Consider the following 18,438-nt stretch of genomic DNA (forward strand, 5'->3'; position numbering starts at 1 on the left):
GAGAGCGTGGGTAGATTAAATACAGACAGAGGAGAGAGTGTGGGTAGATTAAATAGAGACAGAGGAGAGAGTGTGGGTAGATTAAATAGAGACAGAGGAGAGAGTGTGGGTAGATTAAATAGAGACAGAGGAGAGAGTGTGGGTAGATTAAATAGAGACAGAGGAGAGAGTGTGGGTAGATTAAATAGAGACAGAGTAGAGAGTGTGGGTAGATAAAATAGAGACAGAGGAGAGAGCGTGGGTAGATTAAATAGAGACAGAGGAGAGAGCGTGGGTAGATTAAATAGAGACAGAGGAGAGAGTGTGGGTAGATTAAATAGAGACAGAGGAGAGAGTGTGGGTAGATTAAATAGAGACAGAGGAGAGAGTGTGGGTAGATTAAATAGAGACAGAGGAGAGAGTGTGGGTAGATTAAATAGAGACAGAGGAGAGAGTGTGGGTAGATTAAATAGAGACAGAGGAGAGAGCATGGGTAGATTAAATAGAGACAGAGGAGAGAGTGTGGGTAGATTAAATAGAGACAGAGGAGAGAGCGTGGGTAGATTAAATAGAGACAGAGGAGAGAGCGTGGGTAGATTAAATAGAGACAGAGGAGAGAGTGTGGGTAGATTAAATAGAGACAGAGGAGAGAGAGTGGGTAGATTAAATAGAGACAGAGGAGAGAGAGTGGGTAGATTAAATAGAGACAGAGGAGAGAGTGTGGGTAGATTAAATAGAGACAGAGGAGAGAGTGTGGGTAGATTAAATAGAGACAGGAGAGAGAGCGTGGGTAGATTAAATAGAGACAGAGGAGAGAGTGTGGGTAGATTAAATAGAGACAGAGGAGAGAGTGTGGGTAGATTAAATAGAGACAGGAGAGAGAGCGTGGGTAGATTAAATAGAGACAGAGGAGAGAGTGTGGGTAGATAAAATAGAGACAGAGGAGAGAGCGTGGGTAGATTAAATAGAGACAGAGGAGAGAGTGTGGGTAGATTAAATAGAGACAGAGGAGAGAGAGTGGGTAGATTAAATAGAGACAGAGGAGAGAGTGTGGGTAGATTAAATAGAGACAGGAGAGAGAGCGTGGGTAGATTAAATAGAGACAGAGGAGAGAGTGTGGGTAGATTAAATAGAGACAGAGGAGAGAGCGTGGGTAGATTAAATAGAGACAGAGGAGAGAGTGTGGGTAGATTAAATAGAGACGGAGGAGAGAGCGTGGGTAGATTAAATAGAGACAGAGGAGAGAGTGTGGGTAGATTAAATAGAGACGGAGGAGAGAGCGTGGGTAGATTAAATAGAGACAGAGGAGAGAGTGTGGGTAGATTAAATAGAGACAGAGGAGAGAGCGTGGGTAGATTAAATAGAGGCAGAGGAGAGAGCGTGGGTAGATTAAATAGAGACAGAGGAGAGAGTGTGGGTAGATTAAATAGAGACAGAGGAGAGAGTGTGGGTAGATTAAATAGAGACAGAGGAGAGAGTGTGGGTAGATTAAATAGAGACAGAGGAGAGAGTGTGGGTAGATAAAATAGAGACAGAGGAGAGAGCGTGGGTAGATTAAATAGAGGCAGAGGAGAGAGTGTGGGTAGATAAAATAGAGACAGAGGAGAGAGCGTGGGTAGATTAAATAGAGGCAGAGGAGAGAGTGTGGGTAGATAAAATAGAGACAGAGGAGAGAGTGTGGGTAGATAAAATAGAGACAGAGGAGAGAGCGTGGGTAGATTAAATAGAGACAGAGGAGAGAGTGTGGGTAGATTAAATAGAGACAGAGGAGAGAGTGTGGGTAGATTAAATAGAGACAGAGGAGAGAGTGTGGGTAGATTAAATAGAGACAGAGGAGAGAGCGTGGGTAGATTAAATAGAGACAGAGGAGAGAGCGTGGGTAGATTAAATAGAGACAGAGGAGAGAGCGTGGGTAGATTAAATAGAGACAGAGGAGAGAGTGTGGGTAGATTAAATAGAGACAGAGGAGAGAGTGTGGGTAGATTAAATAGAGACAGAGGAGAGAGTGTGGGTAGATTAAATAGAGACAGAGGAGAGAGTGTGGGTAGATTAAATAGAGACAGAGGAGAGAGTGTGGGTAGATTAAATAGAGACAGAGGAGAGAGTGTGGGTAGATTAAATAGAGACAGAGGAGAGAGTGTGGGTAGATTAAATAGAGACAGAGGAGAGAGTGTGGGTAGATTAAATAGAGACAGAGGAGAGAGCGTGGGTAGATTAAATAGAGACAGAAGAGAGAGTGTGGGTAGATTAAATAGAGACAGAGGAGAGAGTGTGGGTAGAGTAAATAGAGACAGAGGACAGAGCGTGGGTAGATTAAATAGAGACAGAGGAGAGAGTGTGGGTAGATTAAATAGAGACAGAGGAGAGAGTGTGGGTAGATTAAATAGAGACAGAGGAGAGAGTGTGGGTAGATTAAATAGAGACAGAGGAGAGAGCGTGGGTAGATTAAATAGAGACAGAGGAGAGAGTGTGGGTAGATTAAATAGAGACAGAGGAGAGAGTGTGGGTAGATTAAATAGAGACAGAGGAGAGAGCGTGGGTAGATTAAATAGAGACAGAGGAGAGAGTGTGGGTAGATTAAATAGAGACGGAGGAGAGAGCGTGGGTAGATTAAATAGAGACAGAGGAGAGAGTGTGGGTAGATTAAATAGAGACAGAGGAGAGAGTGTGGGTAGATTAAATAGAGACAGAGGAGAGAGTGTGGGTAGATTAAATAGAGACAGAGGAGAGAGCGTGGGTAGATTAAATAGAGGCAGAGGAGAGAGTGTGGGTAGATTAAATAGAGACAGAGGAGAGAGTGTGGGTAGATTAAATAGAGACAGAGGAGAGAGTGTGGGTAGATTAAATAGAGACAGAGGAGAGAGTGTGGGTAGATTAAATAGAGACAGAGGAGAGAGTGTGGGTAGATAAAATAGAGACAGAGGAGAGAGCGTGGGTAGATTAAATAGAGGCAGAGGAGAGAGTGTGGGTAGATAAAATAGAGACAGAGGAGAGAGCGTGGGTAGATTAAATAGAGGCAGAGGAGAGAGTGTGGGTAGATAAAATAGAGACAGAGGAGAGAGTGTGGGTAGATAAAATAGAGACAGAGGAGAGAGCGTGGGTAGATTAAATAGAGACAGAGGAGAGAGTGTGGGTAGATTAAATAGAGACAGAGGAGAGAGTGTGGGTAGATTAAATAGAGACAGAGGAGAGAGTGTGGGTAGATTAAATAGAGACAGAGGAGAGAGTGTGGGTAGATTAAATAGAGACAGAGGAGAGAGTGTGGGTAGATTAAATAGAGACAGAGGAGAGAGTGTGGGTAGATTAAATAGAGACAGAGGAGAGAGTGTGGGTAGATTAAATAGAGACAGAGGAGAGAGTGTGGGTAGATTAAATAGAGACAGAGGAGAGAGTGTGGGTAGATTAAATAGAGACAGAGGAGAGAGTGTGGGTAGATTAAATAGAGACAGAGGAGAGAGCGTGGGTAGATTAAATAGAGACAGAAGAGAGAGTGTGGGTAGATTAAATAGAGACAGAGGAGAGAGTGTGGGTAGATTAAATAGAGACAGAGGACAGAGCGTGGGTAGATTAAATAGAGACAGAGGAGAGAGTGTGGGTAGATTAAATAGACAGAGGAGAGAGTGTGGGTAGATTAAATAGAGACAGAGGAGAGAGTGTGGGTAGATTAAATAGAGACAGAGGAGAGAGCGTGGGTAGATTAAATAGAGACAGAGGAGAGAGTGTGGGTAGATTAAATAGAGACAGAGGAGAGAGTGTGGGTAGATTAAATAGAGACAGAGGAGAGAGTGTGGGTAGATTAAATAGAGACAGAGGAGAGAGTGTGGGTAGATTAAATAGAGACAGAGGAGATAGTGGGTAGATTAAATAGAGGCAGGAGAGAGCGTGGGTAGATTAAATAGAGACGGAGAAGAGAGCGTGGGTAGATTAAATAGAGGCAGGGGAGATAGGACATTTTGCAGTGAGATTCAAACCACTACAAGTAGGTTCAGAATGATAATCCGCCAATACAATATGAATGCTTCTGTTCATTATTGGATTGCTTTTCTTCATCTCCATCATCCGTGAAGTGAAAACAGATTTAATTAAATGATAACGAAAGTACCCCCCCCTCTGTTTAACTCTTCTAGACGTGCCAGCAGGACACTGCTCTGTTGTTGCGTGAGTCGCACCTGTGCAGACGTAACCTGGACTGAGCAGTTAATGAGAGTCTTGTGAGGCGTTTAGGAAGCGAGCTAGTAGTAGTGCCTGTTCCGTGTTGATCACACTATCCATTCCTGACTACCGATGTCTGACAGCGCTCCCCTATCTTCTCTCTGTCACTCCACTCCTCTACCGATGTCTGACAGCGCTCCCTCGTCTCTGTCACTCCACTCCTCTACCGATGTCTGACAGCGCTCCCCTATCTTCTCTCTGTCACTCCACTCCTCTCTCTCTCTCTCTCTCTCTCTCTCTCTGGTCTATCTCGTTCTCTCTCCCTTATCTCTCCCTCTTCTCTTTGACTCTCCCTTGCTGTTATTTTCTCAGACCGGTTTAGGTTTAAAAAGCCATAATAATTATTGATTATTAATATTAATCAATCCCTATTTTGGGCATATCATTGTAGGCGATGATTCAAAATGGCAGATCTGCAAGCCCTTGTGAGGAGGAGTCATCAAGGATAAAATGTGTCCGTTGCAAGACTTGGCAAATTCTATTCTATTTTGTTTTTACACGCCATTATAATGTTCTTATTATGATCATGAGACCCAATTAACTGTACGTCAGTACAGGTTGTCTTCAGAATATGAATGACCGCCTCATAACTCTGAGTGTGTACAAATGGAACCAAATGGACCCTACATATATGTATATGTGTCCCTTTGGTTCCATGTGTACACTCAGAGTTACAGACCTGGAATGGTCGTTTAGAGCTAGCTCTTTATGTGTTTGTCTGCTCATGTATGTCCGTGGAAAAAAATAGAATTTTGACAAAAGTGTCCACCACAAGCCAGCATGGCAATGGTGAACTTGTACTGTACTATCTGTATTTTATTTTTTGCATGACTCCGCTGTGCAACAAAGTATAAAATTGGGCTTAACTGATAAATAATAAATAATGGTTTACAGAATGGTGGATAATTTCAGACCTGATGGTGTGTGTCTCTCTCTCCTCAGGAAAGCGGAGATGGAAGTGAAGAGGAAGCAGGAGGAGGAGGAGAGGAAGAAGAGAGACGAGGAGGAGAGGAGGATTCAGGTCTGTGACCTCATAATCCTATCTATTATTACATTTGAGAGAATTCCACAGCCATATTTTTGGCCACACACAGGAATGTAAGCCACATTGTAACCACTATAGGTGCATGGAAAGCCGAGTTTTTGGCATGTTTTCTTTGTTTAGTTTTTTACTTTTAATTGTTCTTATTAGTATATATTTTTTTAACCCATTAGACGTGAGTGTGCAAAATGCGCACAAACTTCTAGTTGAACACAATTACCCCAGCTGACCCACTACACAAGTGCCTCACAAACATTTTCATGTCAAGAACACCTAACTTTTTGGGGGGGCTTTTTCTGCTGATACATGTACGGTAGCTACATTAGACTGAAATAGGGAGAGAGAGAGAGATGGGGAGTGACACACAGCAAAGGTCAGCGGGATCGTGATTCAAACCCATACACCAGCCGTCCCGAGCCAAGGACCCCTAACTTGATGTGTATTTGAACACACATCTGAAAAGATTTTGCGCCAAAGGGCCCTATACTAGATTTGTGGCGTTAAAAATGTCAAATAATATTCAAACATTTTCAAAGAATGTCAACATTCTTTGAAAATGCCTGATGTATAGGGGGTCCCCGGACCCCACTTTGTGAACCCCTGCATTAGACCACGGACCACCACAACTCTGAGAGTGTAAAAATGAAACCAAAACACCAAATGGACCCGTACATCTTTTTTACACTCTGTTTACAGTACAGATAATTTATCTGGACCCCACTTTGAAAACTACTGCGCTTCGAGTCCTGATCAGACACCGGTCAGACAGCTTACTGTGATCAATGTCCACATTTCGATCTATGTCTCCCTCTCTGTCAAAACGAAGCAGAAACGTGCCCCCTCAAAACTAATACCATCAGTCTCTTCCTCATTCAATACCAATTGACACACATACCAATTAAAATTGAGCATTCACCATTGGCATAATGTAGGGGGGCGAGGAAGCCGCAGGAAATGAGAACCTTTCTGTTCTGGTTCCACAGCCCAGATGGATTGGTATGTTTGGACTAGTATTACAGTAATAAATAAAGCAGTATCACAGTATGACCATAAAATATAGGCAGTATTATCAAACTATATATAAACGGGGATAAAACCTATCCCTGCGCCGGCAGTAAAAGTGTTTTACTTGTGTTTGTGTTTGTGTGTGTGTGTGCGCGTGTGTGCATGTGCGCATGCTTGCGCATGCATTTCCCCTCAACAAATCCTATCCTGTTTTTGCACAAACACGTGTGAGCCTGTGAGAAATTGCCGTTGCGCTCTTGCGGCCACAGACAACGGCAGCAAACGGAAATAGCAGCTCTTCCATTCCAGTTTTGACACTGTAGTGATCACCATCTTGGTCACGAAGCTTTGCCAGGCAGGAGAAATGTGAAGCTGATCCATGTACGCCCATCTGTTAAACGCTCCGCTTCCCTTCCGTTTTACTTCTCTGTCAGGTGTCAACACCCTCCACTGCACTCTCTCTCTCTACATCAACACTTCTTTACTAGCCCATTAAGACCTGAACCGCATCTGTGTCACCTTAGCTTTTAACCACTTTAACCATTATTTTAAACTTTAGCTGTTGAAATAGCAGATATACAAACGCATAGCGCTCATAGCTTGTAGATATGCTATTTTTGAAAAATCTTTGAATATATTCTTTCACAGTGAACGTTTTGAACTCAAATCTCTGTTTCTGGGGGTCCCTGGAGCAAAATATTTTGAGATGCGGGTCAGTGGCCAAATACATATAATATTTGGGGTCCTTAGTATGAAAAGGTATAGACATAGGTATATGACATAGAAATATTTTTTTTTTCAGGAATTTTCAGAATTCTTTAGACATTTTTGTAGAATCTGGTCTCAGGTCTTAAAGGTGTCTCCTCAAACAATCAATTAAAGGGTAAAAATATGGCAGGTTGCATGAGGCTATCCTTATAGAACACCATGATGTAAGCGACACAGCTGCAGCTAATACAACTCATAATGTGTGTGTGTGTGTGTGTGTGTGTGTGTGTGTGTGTGTGTGTGTGTGTGTTAGATTTTGGCGTGCCAGTGTGCAAGCATTGGCAATACCAGATAGATTATCTGTGCTTGCACACTGGCACACCCATGGCACTGGGCACGGCTAAATCTCAACGCACACATTATTAATTATTATTAGCCAAAGCTTGTGTTGTTTACTAGGCTGCCATGTTGTTACCCTTCTGCAGTTTTTAACCTTTACGAGAAAACAATCTACAGTATCAGCCTGGGGTTCCATTGCCCTTTAATGAGATCGTCCTCTCAGATCACTGTTCCTGTAGAGCCCGGAATCCGTAGCAGCATCTCACAATAAAGGCTTTTTAACTTTGATCTTTTAAACTTTTAATCCAACTTGTCTTCCGTGCAGTTCTGCCCTTTTTGCTGTAAATATGTTGGATTCCCACTCTTATATTATATATATAATATTATGCGCTCCTGAACTCGTGGGGTCGAGATTTGGAAGTTTTGTTGTTGTTTGTTATAGTGACTTCTCTTACATTTTGGTACCAAAGTGTTGTGCTCCGATTATCACTGTACACCCAGTATAATCAGGAATTTGCTTTTTCCACTGTGTTTTATCCGGGTGCAGACGTACAGTTACTGATACGTTTTCTACCTCTTGCATTTTAAACATTTAGCAACGGCACTGATCCAGATGGAACATACAGAACAAGACCTAATCAGTGAATTGTCGTGTTGTTACCAGCAAAACAGCGGATACAGGGTTCAACAGACATTTAATATGGATAGAGACCGGTCAATCCTAAAAATGAACACAATCTATGCCAACCTGGAGATATCTCGAGAAAAGCTATTAAACCCATCTTGGCACATCCAGAATTAATAATAATATTTTACCCGATTTTAGCTTCAGTCGCTAGCCACCGCTAGCTAGTTAGTTAGTTACTGCGAGAGTGAGGTCTAGCCAACACCAATTCGGGATTCCTGGATTGCTGCAATTTCCCGCATAACTTCTGGGTATGATGATGATGATGATATGATAATGATATACTTTATTGTCAGTTTTCACTGAAATTTGTCTTGCGACCCAGCGGCCTTGTATGTAGAACATATACACAGTACACACATATTTGATATAACAGAGAAAAAGAAAAGAAAACTACATACATAGAGCAATGTCTACAGGTTTTAACTGTGTGTGTGTGTGTGTGTGTGTGTGTGTGTGTGTGTGTGTGTGTGTGTGTGCAGATGGAGATGGAGCAGCAGATGGAGGCGGAGCGCGAGGAGGAGGCGTCTCGGCAGACTGTGTTGGAGCAGGAGAGACGGGACAGAGAGCTGGCCATGAGGATCGCTCAGAGCGAGGCCGAGCTCATCCCAGACGACAGCCTGAACGACGGCCTGCGCAGGTAGATAAACACCCCCCCCCCCCCCCCCCCATAGCCGTTAATAATAATAATCTTTATTGTCCTGAAGGATATTCGTCTTCACAGGTCTGTTCAACACCCACACCATAACAACACATAGTACAGAAAACATTACACCAAGACAATACAAAAACCTGAGGTCTCCACTCCACTGTATACAGAACATATCCTATTATGTATCGGCGTGGAAGTTTGTTTAATGCCGTGATGTCTGAGGGAACAAAACTCCTACTAAAACGGACCTTTTTCCATGGCAAGGTTCTGTATCTTTGAGGTTCAAAAAGGTTTTTATAAATGGGACCCTGATGAAGGCTGAGTGCCGAAACGCGTTAGTCCTTTTTATTTTGTAATGTTCTTTGCCATGCCTTAAACTCTTAAATAAAAAACTTTAACCTCGCCAACAAACAAACAAACAAAGGACCATGGCAGCGCTCCCTTCCTCTATTCAAGGTTTTTATGAAGTTCATGTTTTTCAAGACAACAATGGTTCCAGGCTTTCCAGTTTTGACCACGGACCAATTGTCCTCCAAACCGGAGATGAGAATCCTCTTTGAGGCTTTCTTTTAATGTTTTAACACGGAAAACGCCAAACTCCACCTTCCCCAATACAAGCTGCAATACAAGCAAACAAAACAAACAGTATAATCACAATCTCCACTCTCTCTCTCTCTCTCTCTCTCTCTCGTTCTCCTCTCCCAGCAACGGCACCTCGGGTGTACCATCGTCTCCTGAGAGAGCAGCGTAAGACCCAGTTGACTTAACCTTTTGTTCTTTTAATCCCACCTCCACCCGACCTTGACCCCTTCCAACCTTAACCGACCGCTGCATGCTGTAGCAACTCCCCCCCCCCTCTCACCCAGCTCAACAACGCCCTCTATCTCTAACCATGACACACAGCGCTAACGCAGAACTTGGCAGATCTCACTGTAACAACAATCAACAATGCTTTGAACAGCTCACTAGACTAGAGCATTGGAAGTTAATTTCATTTTCATGATTTGGCAAAAGAAATAGATCAAAATCATGTTTCCGCTATTATCAATGTATCGATTTCTGGCTTATTTGGCGATAACTTTTCTCATCGTCTCAATTAGGGGCCTTTTTCTTCCCGGACACTTTGAAAAGTGTTCAATCAATCCTTGAGGAAGACTAGTCACCACACTTGTCCCTCTCTCTGCCTGTAACACCAGCTGATTCCTGGAGCACGGAGGCTGTTCGATTCACGCCGTGCTAGCGGGAACACAGGTCGATATCGACACATCCAAACTGTCCAATTCCTTGGCAGACCCGTGTCTGATTGATGCTCTTGATGGACACAACAACAATCTCAATCAGTAAAACGTGGAACAAAGACAATCAGTTTCCATAGTGGCAACCGAGATAATCAATCGCCGTTTACCCTGTTGTTGATTCAACCACTCTTGTATCGAGTAGCACTGTTCTGTCCCTTAACCATCATTATTTGTCTGTTTACAGAGCTGGTGGGAGTCAGAAAGTGAAGAGCTTGACCATGTAGGTTTTCAACCTTTTAAACAGCTCAAGCATTTATTTAATTTTTTAATATTTTTTTTTAGCGCAGGTCTGACACGTTTGCATGATTGCAGAACAAGTTTGCACATTTTGCTCCGATTTCAGATGCTTGGAGATATTATATTGGCACAGTGAAAATCCTCAGTGTTAATGTATCCATTTGTAACTCAGGTCTGTTTTTGGGGTTTCATTTATTAAACCGTCCATTACGGTCAATACTGCCACCATATGTCAGTGGTTTTCAAAGTGGGGTCCAGGGACCCTCATGGTTCCTTGAGGGGGGGTTCCAAATGGACACTTAACAAGTTCGTAACTCTGCGAGTGTACAAATGGATCCACGCGGACCTTGACCGCTAATGTTAATTTGAAGGGAACGTAACTGTTCTAAATCTCTTGAGTTACAATAGGATATATTAAAGGGATGTTTAAGTGATGTTTTTGTTCAAATCCCGTGTTAAATAGCCATATTCCAATTTTGTATTGCTGGAGTGCAGGGGTATTCAACTAGATTAGGCCCGGGGGCCACAACTATAGAATGATTGTGTGTGAGGGGCCGCACAGCGTGAACATTTTTGGTCTCTCAAAATGCATTTTGTGTTCAAACACAAAAATGTATAATACTTATACATATGTATGTACTAAATAGATGTAGATCTATTTGACAGTGCATAAACATAATTGCCTTGACATTAACGACACACACACACACACACACACACACACACACACACACACACACACACACACACACACACGCACACACACACACACCAGCACTACTCTAGTCTAAAGGTGTCATTTCTCTCCAAACACCCTTGAATATCATAGAATATGATTAAGGATTACGGTCATTATGATAATCTCACACTTCATATAGCACCATACCTGTAACTTTCATTGGCTCTCTCTCTCTCAAAAAGAAAAAATATATATTTTTTATTTTATTTATTGTTCCAAGGGCCACTAGGGGGCGCTCGTGGGCCAAATGCGGCCCGCGGGCCGCCAGTTGAATACCCCTGCTGTAGTGTGTTTGTTCAGTAACACCCTCCAGCTATTTAGTAAATGGAAAATGAGATGTTCAGTTCACGATACCAATTGCATCCAATCAGGAGAGAGAATTTCTCCAGGATGCAGGATAAACAAATTAAATTGGAAGTGACAAGATGAACAGAGACACATATTGGAACTGGGACACTAAAATTGAAGCTGATAAATGATCTTCACTGAGTTCTCTCTCCCAGCAGAATCAAATTGAGTAGATTCTGAGACCTGAAAATGTATTATCTGTTTACTAAAGAGCGGATGAGAGACAGGGAGACCCTGTTACTGAACAAACACTATAGTCATGATTGGAATTGGAATTTAGATCTTTAAAAAAAAAACATGGTATGTGTCAGTTTGCAAAGCTCTGGTCTACTCCATCCGAGCTTTACACCAAAACACTCCTACTCCTCTGCTCTCTTTGCCCAAAGCAGCCCACATACATACGTAGCAGGTCTCAGTGAGGCTTGAAATCGGTGTGTGATGCAATGAGTCACACACACACACAGACACACACACACACACACACACACACACACACACACACACACAGACACACAGACACACAGACACACACACACACACACACACACACACACACACACACACACACACACAATACTGGTCAGATTGGACTTAATGTGTTGTCGTTTGTTTTAGTTTTTAGGGTGGGAGTAGTTACTTGCTCTCCAACATCTCATTGGATCCCCCAATTATTATCTATTTTTTTGGCTGCTGCGGACCCCACTTTGAGACCCGTGCTCTGGAGAATGCGGCTGTTTTCATTAGATAGCACAGTGACGAATGAGAGAGAGAGTGCAAAACGGCTAAAATCTAATTTGTGGCTGCAAATCTCTCCTCTGCAGTAATCTGACTCACAAAAGAGGAAAAACGACAGCAAATCCTAACAATACTTTTTTGTGATCATCATGACATGACATGTTGAAGCTGTTTTTGTTCGTTTGTTCGTTCAACAAAATATTTTGAGATGGGGTCGTCGGCCAAATATATATATATATATATATATATAATTGTGGGGCTCCGACGTGACATGAAACATTTTGAGAACCACTGATACGTAACGAAACATACGTTTTTCAGGAAATCCTGAAAAACGTCTTAATGGGTTAACACTGAGTAGATTGTGGTCCCAGACATGCACTGTATAGCGTTGGTGTCGTGCAGAAACCGCCATGTTCTAACCCTTTGTGTGGTTTGGTAAATTAACGCCCTATTTGGTCATACAAGAGCATCAAAAGTAACGAGATCTGCAAGCTGGAAACGCGGTGCGAAGTGACACGCTTTGAGCTTGAATTTGAATCCTTTTGGACATATGAGGTTTCCATCATTACATACATACAATACATTACATACATTACATATGAGGTTTCCATCATTACATACATTACATACATACAATACATTACATACATTACATATGAGGTTTCCATCCGGCAGAGACAATGGGCCCTATTTTTGCCTCTAATTGATTATGTTTTCAAAATAGTAAAAACAAATACAGTTGAAATTGATTACATAATCAATTTCAAATACAGTTCAACTACTGTAGCTGATCTACATCGACACGATGTGAGCTTGTAGATTGGCTATTTTGAACTATTCAAAAATGTTTTTCAAAATAGTAAAAAAGTATAGTATAAGGATAAGGGGTATAGCACCTGTGAAAATAGGGCCTGATATCTTTATTTTCTTTCTTTATTTTTGCAAATGGGAATCCGTGGCTTGATGCATATCAAATATCATATCTTATTGCAAACGGCATCCTTGAACTTCAAAGGGTTGAGAATGATGACATTCACCAAAATCTAATCCTCAGAGACTGACACTCTGTACAATACCCCCTGTACTAACTCTGATATGCTGTACCACAACAATGGTACTCTTTTAGGGAGGAAATGGCCAAGGAAATGACGGAACTTCTGTCTAGGTGGGTAGTGATCGTTCTTTTTTTTTCTTTTTTTTCTTTTCTATCCAGTGCAGAGCAACACGTTCAAGGGACATTGCATCTTCGCAATCACCCTCCTTTGTTTTCAAACAAAGCCAAATTGAATTAATCAACTAACGAAGCATGTAGCTGGGTTGCATGTCATCCCGAATAATTACAATGATCATCTCAATTAAGACCTTTCTGATTCAAGATCCCATTGTTCACAAATCAGAGTATAAATTAAATGTTATAATATAATGAATCTTCTATAAATCAGTGCCAGAGTGCTCACATTTAAGTCGTTAGATTCTGGGTTGGATATACCAGGCATTCGCTGTATGAGTAGCAGCACTGGGGTGGTAAGTATTGGGAGATGACAGTAGATGTGTGCATTGTAAAGGGAATAGACACCCTCATAGCTCGGCTGATGCCAACAATAAGCCACAAAGACCTACTTAACTTACTTAATAGTGCAATAAAGTGATACACTGATAAAAGCCAGCCAGCCAGGCGTTCAGATAAGATAAGGCATTGCGGGACAGCCAAAGAGGAGAAGGTCATGAAAAAGTCACGACTATAGTGCAGCGACTGAATATAGACCAGCTTGCTTCACGAGCTGGGAAAAAGTGTGAGAGCCCTATACTGCCTTATTTACTTCTTCAAAACCACTGGGAAACCTGGTTGTTGAGGCCAGCTTTGATGGGCATTGACACTCGAGTGAGTGCCAGCCATTGGGTTTCGAGGAGAGCAGCAAAGGTCCAGCGTCAAACTAATAATTTATTATTCAGAATGAGGCGTGACCTGCTCCTCTACAAACAGCATTTGTTTTTAATATAATTTCCCATCCACACACCTTTGTTGACCTCTCGTCCCATGAAGATGCTGCTTATACCCGAAAATGCCTGTTTTTTTTCCCTCTTTCAATGTAAATAATCTGTTTTTCTTCTCAACTTTTAACGTTTGCAGTGAATTTCCAGCAGAGCCCGACCGATATATCGCTATGGCCGATATTGGTTTGACACATCCATGTATCGGCCATTATTTGACTTTTTTATTTTGACATCTGTGTCTGCAATTGTGTAGCCGTTATGTTCCAAATTTTAACAGCTTTAAACCTAGTGTCCCTATTTTGCAGTGGTGAAAAGTACTGTTCTCTGTACTTAAGCAAATTACTCATAGTTTTATTGTCATAGGCTTTTGGGCATCTTATCAAAGGGAAAGTTTCATGAAATCTTTTTTTGCCCAAATTGTTTTCCAGATTCTGCGCTTCATCTCTTCTTTGTTTTAACAAAACAAAGTCGTTCAAAACATTCGTAATCATCAGTGGTCTAGAGCAGTGGTTTTCAACCGGTGGTCTGGGACCAACAGTGGTCCTTGAGGGCATTCCAGGTGCTCCCCAGCTAAATTATGGAGAATTGGTAACCAAATGGACCCTTATAGATATTTAACTCTTGAGCAAGAGTTACATTATTGTTAAACATCTGCATAACTTAATTTACAAGAAGTCTACACAATTAGAGAATGTAGAAGAATTGGCTAAATATCATCAAATTGTGGCTCAAATGCCCAATAAATAATGGGCATTGGCATGAAAAAGGTTGAAAAGCACTGGTCTAGAAAACTCTCCAAACTGGAGATTGGCATCCAGACACCAGAATCGGTCGGACTCTTATATCCTTCAGTGTGAAGAGCTACAGCCATCATAGAAGTCCAACCACTCCACAGCATCATAATAATTCATAATAAAGCTTTATTTATACAGCACCTTTTAAAAAGTGTAAAAAAAAACTAACATCTAAACGCATGATGCTACAGATTATATTCCTTGTAATGCCGAATTGCCAGAGAAGTCTTAGTTCCTTCCTTTTTACCAATTTGCGGTGCAGCAGTAATTCACAGTGGATGTGGTTCAAAGTGGTATTTCTAGAATGGCTCCATTTGTTTTATGAAGCTCCTCTGTACAATGCCTGTCAGACAGTGTACAATGAATCAAGCTGACCTGGTCCAAGTAGTTTTTTCTTTGCTGTCAGTCATCATCACACACTTAACTCCATTGTGTTTTGTGTTTTTCGTAAATTAGTGGCCTGCTTGATCATACTACACAAAAGCATCAAAAGTAGCAGATTGTCTTCGCGCCACGTTTCGAGATCTTCAATCTGCTACTTTTGCTATTTAAAAAGAAAATACAAAAAATCCTGAAAAGTAACCAGTTTTGGACATAATATAAGGTTTCCACCCCGACAGACGATTTCCAAACCTCTTTATGGTTTGCTCCACGACACGTGCACGTGGAGTTTCAAGAAATCCTGAGCGCAGTGTGAGTTTGAGTGTGTGATTTGAAAACTGTCGGACAGCATCTGCAAAGGCCATCCATTTGGTTCTCTGTGCAGTCAAAAACTACTTGCTTTACAAACTTCCATCAATATTTGACCCACGTCGGTAATCATTTACGCTACAGAAACCTTAGCCTCTCTACTCTCTACAAACGTGCCCTGTGCTTATCCTCCTACCCACTCTGTGCGTGCGTGTGTGTGTGTGTGTGTGTGTGTGTGTGTGTGTGTGTGTGTGTGTATATATATATGTGTGTATACTGTATATATATATATATATATATATATATGTGTGTATACTGTATATATATATATATATGTGTGTATATATATATATATATATGTGTGTGTATATATATATAGCAGAGGGGTGAGCGTGGCTTTGTGCTGACCTGTCCTGTCTCCTCGGTGTGTTTTGTCTCAGGGGTCCTCAGGTGCAGGCCACCAAGGCTGCGGCCGGAACCAAGAAGTACGAACTCAGCAAGTGGAAATATGCAGAGCTGCGTGACGCCATCAATACCTCCTGTGGTAAGAATGAACGCTATCATGTCTTCTCCTTAACTCCCTCCCTATAAAATGTGTCATTAAAAGCTAAGATCATAATTATTTTGTACTGTATTTATATTTTATTTTATCTGGGTTTCTGTTAGCCGATATACAGTACTATATATCCCCGCCATTGACCGATTGACGTTTGCATTAGATAGCTAGATGGACCTTTATTGATCTTGAAGGAATTTCTGTTGTCCTAGCATTATCAAGTTTGTTTAATTTAAACTGTTTGCTGGAGCTCATTCCACGCAGATGGAGCTGAGAACTGAAAGATATTATTATTATTATTATTATTATTATTATTATTATTACACACAATAAGATGGTGTTGTGTGAACGCAGTAATATTCATTTGTCTGCTAGACAAGGCGTCTCCATAAATAAAATGGAAACGGCTTCAGCGGAGCCTCATAAATAAAACGGAACCCATGACTCACCTGTTGTTGCGAGGCTGTGGTCTGCTCTCTCTCTTTCTCTTTGTCTCTCTCTTGCTCTCTCTCTCTCTCTCTATCGCTCTCTCACTGTCTCTCTATCGCTCTCTCTCTATCGCTCTCTCACTTTCTCTCTCTCTCTCTCTCTCTCTCTCTCTCTCTCTCTCTCTCTCTCTCGCTCTTCAACGAGATTGTATCAGCAGGACATGAATAACTGGGATTACGGATTTACGGCAGATATGGAAATACATTAGAAAAAGCATTCAGACAGACGTGCCAGCTCCTCCCCTTGCATCTGAAATTGACGTGATCGACCGATTGTTGATATTGTATTTGTGTGTTAATTTTCAGGAATGAATGTAGCACAGTGTAGTTGGCATTGATCAAAAATAATTGTGCTAATCATGTTTGGCCAACAATCTGTCTTGTAGCCTTATTAATATGCTTACTTTGTGTCTGATTATCTTATTACACAGCCATTTTCATTCAACATCAAAGTGAAATGCTGTCGGGGTTCCCGAGGGATCCTTAAAAAGTCAAAACCGTCTACAATGTACAATTTGACTTTGGTAGATTGGGAAACCCATAAACGACAAAACGCAAAACACCACCACCTTGCAGGGTACACATGGGCTTTGGTCGGTTGGAGCAGGGGTTCTCAACCTGGGGGTCGTGACCCTTTGAATCCTGAAAAGTGTCCACCTGACAGACGATTATAAACCAAAGATCCTTCGTTGGAAAACATTCAAACTCAGGAAATCAGGTGTTAAGGGTTTTAGTGGTAATAATTATGGTAAATTCAATAAAGCTCAGTAACGGGCGATACTGTTGTTTCATTTGTTGATTTTCTTTGCCACAGCAATGGCATTCAGTTGATTCTTTTAGAGGTATTGAACAGTCAGATTTGTGCTGTGCTGATACCGCGGAAGACCTACGGTATCTCGGCGTAGTTGAAATCGCACACATTATCATCCTTTTCTTGATAGTGAGGTGGAATAATTTCCAAGCCGGTGGCGTTGGTTATGAATGGGTTCAGAGGGGAGAGATATACAGAGAGAGGGGGGGGGCAGAGAGACCGACACACGCACGTGCAATCGTGCATGCACACACACACACACACACACACACACACACACACACACACACAGACAGAGAGATCGAGCACATGTTCCTACCAACGACATCATCCTTCTCTGTCTAGGCCCTCATTTCAGAGAGAGAGAGTGTGTGTGTGTGCGTGCTTGCGTGTGCTATACTCCACAAGGATACGACATTGGACCATATTTCCTGGTCCTCACTTTATGGTTAAAAGAAACATGTATTTCTAGCAATAGGTTTACATTTGGAAAGATTCAAGTTAGGGTTATATGATTTAAGGTTATATTTAGAGGTTAAGGTTTGAGTTATTTCTGATTTATGTACACCTATTTTCACACCGGACGTCGCGCATAAAATGTCAGATCTACAGGTCCATCCAATATTTTGTAAAAGTTCATTTTCTTTCGTAATATAATTTTCACTGTCAGTGGATCAACAGCATAGCAGATAACATAGTCTAACCCATTCTGACCGGGCACCCATTTTGGTGTTAGCATCATGTTATGCTTTATCTATTGAAAAATAGCAGATCTACAAGCTCATATCGCGCCACCGAGTGGCGCGATACGAGCTTGTAGGTCTGCCATTTTTGAAAAATCGAAGAACGACTGACATTTTTAGAATCTGATCTCAGGTCAGAATGGGTTCATCAGACCAGTGTGTGTCCAGTGGAAAACCTCGTATGAATCTGATCTCGGGTCAGAATAGGTTAAATCATCACTGTGTTTTGTCATGTCCAGAGTCTCAACACACGCAGCTGGAAATGGAAGATCAGCATCAACATAAAGCTTGTCAATGTACGGAGGCACACAGTGCTGTAAAATATCAATAGATGGTTGTGTTGAGACTGTGGACATAGTGATGATTTAATTAGGCCATG

At 41.7% G+C, this 18,438-nt stretch overlaps 1 protein-coding gene across 10 annotated transcripts in view; it reads left to right on the forward strand.

Moving 5' to 3' along the window:
• Positions 1-18,438, forward strand: part of LOC310876594 (unconventional myosin-VI-like) — a 165,234-nt gene that overhangs the window by 129,706 nt on the left and 17,090 nt on the right. For 3 of the 10 annotated variants that reach the window (XM_083790160.1, XM_083790163.1, XM_083790162.1), the window contains exons 27-32: positions 5,134-5,212; positions 8,453-8,610; positions 9,328-9,369; positions 10,105-10,140; positions 13,109-13,147; positions 15,902-16,005. In XM_083790160.1, the coding sequence (XP_083646286.1) occupies positions 5,134-5,212; positions 8,453-8,610; positions 9,328-9,369; positions 10,105-10,140; positions 13,109-13,147; positions 15,902-16,005 (458 nt within the window). The remainder of the gene's footprint in view (positions 1-5,133; positions 5,213-8,452; positions 8,611-9,327; positions 9,370-10,104; positions 10,141-13,108; positions 13,148-15,901; positions 16,006-18,438) is intronic. The other 7 variants (XM_083790165.1, XM_083790166.1, XM_083790169.1 and 4 more) reach the window with 5 other exon arrangements.

Source organism: Protomyctophum parallelum (genome assembly GCF_964188405.1).
Source record: "Protomyctophum parallelum genome assembly, chromosome: 19".
Lineage (NCBI taxonomy): Eukaryota > Metazoa > Chordata > Actinopteri > Myctophiformes > Myctophidae > Protomyctophum > Protomyctophum parallelum.